Genomic DNA, 3,772 nt, shown 5'->3' with positions numbered 1-3,772 from the left:
GGTGGTTTTGGTGGTGGTGGCTTTGGTAGTGGAGGTGGTTTTGGTGGTGGAGGATATGGAGGTGGTAGATTTGGGGGTGGTTTGGGGCCTGTCTGTCCCCCTGGTGGCATCCAGGAAGTGACCATCAACCAGAGCCTTCTGCAACCCCTCAATGTCGAGGTCGACCCTCAGATTCAGAAAGTGAAGTCTCAGGAGAGAGAGCAGATCAAGTCACTCAATGACAAATTTGCCAACTTCATCGACAAGGTGAGTTCATCTGTGTGGAGCACAGAGAGCTAGCTGCTCCTAGGCTGTGAGACTGAGGAGGAGAAGGGGTGGGCTTTGCCTTATGTGTCTGCATTTGATGACCAAAGGACATGTGGAATGGAATTCTGGGATATATACTAAAAGTATTCTCAGGAGTGATGTTAATGAGTATGTTCTTTACTGGACAAAAGGAACCCGATAATGAGTATGGTTGACATCCCATTGCCTTTTCACTGAGCTCTTGAACTAAGTTGGGCTCACATATGTTGACTGAAGATTATGGAAATGAGGCTACCAGAATTTTCTAGAGTGCAAATAAGAAACTCACAAGGGTTTCACTTCTGGTCACAGAGGCGTAACACAAGTGTACACATCCTGAGGTGTAACTCAGGATGCCCTGTGAGGGAGCAGGAAGGGTGGAGTGGCTCGGCACCAAGCATCCTGTGCTCTCAGAGGGATTGCTGCCCTCTGGGAACTTCCCACAAGTATTGGATCAGGAGGAGATTTAAAAAAAAAATACACACATTCCAGGGTTCAGTTCTGGAAAAACATGATCCACTTTTGACTTCTCTGCTAATTTATCAATAATGTCAATATAAAAATTAGCCATGTTAAATTCCAAACCCAATTTGGTATTTTCCTGACAGTGAACTGCATATACATATATCCTTGAGATGTAAATTCTTATCTACCTAAAGCCAATCGGAAGGCAAACTTCTGAAGCATCACGTATTCACTCCAAAGCATCGTGCCAGTAATTTTATGTGTGTGGTGCTATTGGTAATATAGAGTTACTTCCTTTCAGGGCTTTTCTGCATTAAGACATATGTTGGATTTTCCTCTGAAATTGATCAGCTTCTCCCTATGTCTCTTGCTGTCAAATAGGAATTGAAGTTCTTTTTAAAATGTTGCATTAGTCCTGCTAAGTGGTCATTGGGCCCCATTCCTGCACTTGGGGTTAATGGGTCTTCTGTTTCCAGGTGCGCTTCCTAGAACAACAAAACCAGGTGCTACAAACCAAATGGGAGCTGCTGCAGCAAGTAGACACTAAAACCCGGACCCACAACTTAGATCCTTACTTTGAGGACTATATCAATGTCCTCAGAAGGCAAGTGGACTCACTGAAGAGTGACCAATCTCGGATGGATTCTGAACTGAAGAACATGCAAGACCTGGTGGAAGAGTACAGGACCAAGTAAGAAAGCCTAGTCGGGCGTGTTTACTATTGAACTAAACGGTTTTCGGAAACTGATATGCTAAGGATATGTAGCAGTAGCTTTCCCTCAGATAGGGACAAATCAATTAGAAGTTAAAAAGCAAAACCTCTTCATCTTCTCAGAGCATAGATACAGTTGAATGGTTTTAGGGCTCAGAAGAAAGAGGTGTCCAGATGACCCTGCTTGTAAAGGGAGGCAGAGGCTCCTTTACTCCAGAGCACAGAGTTTCGGGCCTCAGCCTACTTTAATCACCCAACCACTCATACTTTCCTGCAGGTACGAGGATGAGATCAACAAGAGGACCAACGCAGAGAATGAATTTGTGACCATCAAGAAGGTGAGCAAGTCCTGTGGGATAGAGTTCACCTTTGAAACAATAGATAAAGATCATGGCAGAAGGAAGCCATGTTGTGGAGAACCAGGTAGCAAGCCTGCTGGCCATCTGGGGTATGTTGTTTTATTTCCATGGGCCTACGCTTGTCCCAGTACTCTGCTGCTTCATGCAACCCAAAGCAAGCAGAGAGGCAAGTTCTCAGCAAGGCAGGCTGGCTCTTAGTGGTATATGAAGAGAGAACAATCTAGAACTGTGATGTAACTGGGCAAAAGAAATGTAGATTCCTCAGCTCCATCTCTACTTGGAAAACTCCTTTATGGCTAGAGAGGGGAGGTCCATGCTCAAGAAAACATGTCTGTATGATACCTCTGTTCCTCTAGGATGTGGATTCGGCTTACATGAACAAAGTAGAACTTCAGGCCAGGGCAGACGCCCTCCAGCAAGATATTGACTTCTACTCCACAATCTACCAAATGGTAAACTCTTGAATTTCAAGCAAGGCTACTTGCCTAGAGTGTTGACCCCACTGCTTTGCAGGGTAGAAACCTTTCTTCCAACCCCCAGCCTCTAGTCCTCCAAGTTTTTTTTTTTTTTAAAGCTCTGTAAGAGTAACTGAACTATCATATTTTGCAGGAAGTGTCTCAGATGCAAACTCAAATCAGTGAAACCAATGTTGTCCTGTCCATGGACAACAACCGCAGTTTGAACCTGGATGACATCATCTCAGATGTCAAGGCCCAGTATGAGGACATTACCCAGAGGAGCAAGGCTGAAGCCGAGAGCTTTTACAAGAGCAAGGTAAGCATCTGCATGCTTAAGTGGTTCTCTGGGAAATCTGACATTGTGTCCTGAGCTTGCTGGTATGTTTGTGTGCCAGAGCACACTGGTTTCTATCCATATCTAACTGAAACAACATGTCACCTTCAGTATGAAGAGCTGCAGATCACTGCTGGCAAACATGGAGACACTGTGAAAAGTACCAAGATGGAGATTTCTGAACTGAACAGAACGATCCAGAGACTTCGATCTGAAATTGATGCTGTCAAGAAGCAGGTACCCTCAGATACACAGAGTGGGATGATCCTGTGGCCTTGGGGGAGACTTTCCTGATTTTGAGTCTTACAAGCCTTCCCAAGATTGTACTACCTTCTCCATTTCCTTTGGGGACTATGTCGGCTTCCAGAATTTAACTTTCATGAGGGATGATACTCTTAAGGGAAATTTGAGGAGATGACATGGTAGAGAAAAGATGGTGGTCACAATGAACTAGCCCAAGACCTCAGGAGCTGAGGGAAGAGGAGAAGTAGTCAGAAGTTTTGAAGTTGGAATGTGGTAAAAGGACTTCAGAGCCTCAGGTCAGGCCCAGGAGTCAAGTCTTTTAAGGAAGTCATGATGGTGGCTGAGGTGACCAGAGGCCCAGGGGTTCTGTGCCTCAGTGTACTGGCTCACTGAAGTAGCGAGGTTGACAGGATGGGAAGATCGGGGTGACATGAGGGACTGTGTGCCTGTATAACTGTGCTGTATTCTTCTTCTCTCAGATCTCCAACATGCAGCAGAACATCAGTGATGCTGAGCAGCGCGGTGAGAAAGCACTCAAAGACGCTCAGAACAAGCTGAATGAGATAGAGGATGCTTTGACACAAAACAAGGAGGAGCTTGCCCGGCTGCTGCGTGACTACCAGGATCTGATGAACACCAAGCTGGCCCTGGACATGGAGATTGCCACCTACAGGAAACTTCTGGAAGGAGAGGAGATCAGGTGAGGAAGGTCCCTGGCAGCCTGGTCACTTCTTAGTGATTCCTTGCTGACTGTAATTTGTCTTGGTTTGGGAAGATCACTACAACATGCGGTGGAAGCGAGACTTTGAGTTCACAAATCCCGATTTCTTTTCTTTCTTCTTTTTCTTCTTCTTTTTCTTCTTCTTCTTTTCTTCTTCTTCTTCTTCTTCTTCTTCTTCTTCTTCTTCTTCTTCTT

The 3,772-nt window shown here is 45.2% G+C and overlaps 1 protein-coding gene across 1 annotated transcript in view; it reads left to right on the top strand.

The window, feature by feature from the left end:
- Krt1 (keratin 1) overlaps nt 1-3,772 on the top strand; it is a 5,051-nt gene that overhangs the window by 405 nt on the left and 874 nt on the right. The window contains exons 1-7 of the mRNA XM_028781119.1: nt 1-246; nt 1,227-1,441; nt 1,740-1,800; nt 2,178-2,273; nt 2,431-2,595; nt 2,725-2,850; nt 3,336-3,556. The exon at nt 1-246 is cut by the window's left edge and continues 405 nt beyond it. Of these exons, the coding sequence (XP_028636952.1) occupies nt 1-246; nt 1,227-1,441; nt 1,740-1,800; nt 2,178-2,273; nt 2,431-2,595; nt 2,725-2,850; nt 3,336-3,556 (1,130 nt within the window). The remainder of the gene's footprint in view (nt 247-1,226; nt 1,442-1,739; nt 1,801-2,177; nt 2,274-2,430; nt 2,596-2,724; nt 2,851-3,335; nt 3,557-3,772) is intronic.

The sequence above is a fragment of the Grammomys surdaster genome, unplaced genomic scaffold (assembly GCF_004785775.1).
Source record: "Grammomys surdaster isolate TR1022 unplaced genomic scaffold, NIH_TR_1.0 374, whole genome shotgun sequence".
Taxonomy (NCBI): domain Eukaryota; kingdom Metazoa; phylum Chordata; class Mammalia; order Rodentia; family Muridae; genus Grammomys; species Grammomys surdaster.
Note: the sequence above shows the minus strand (reverse complement) of the source record. Positions and strands in the feature narration are given on the sequence as shown.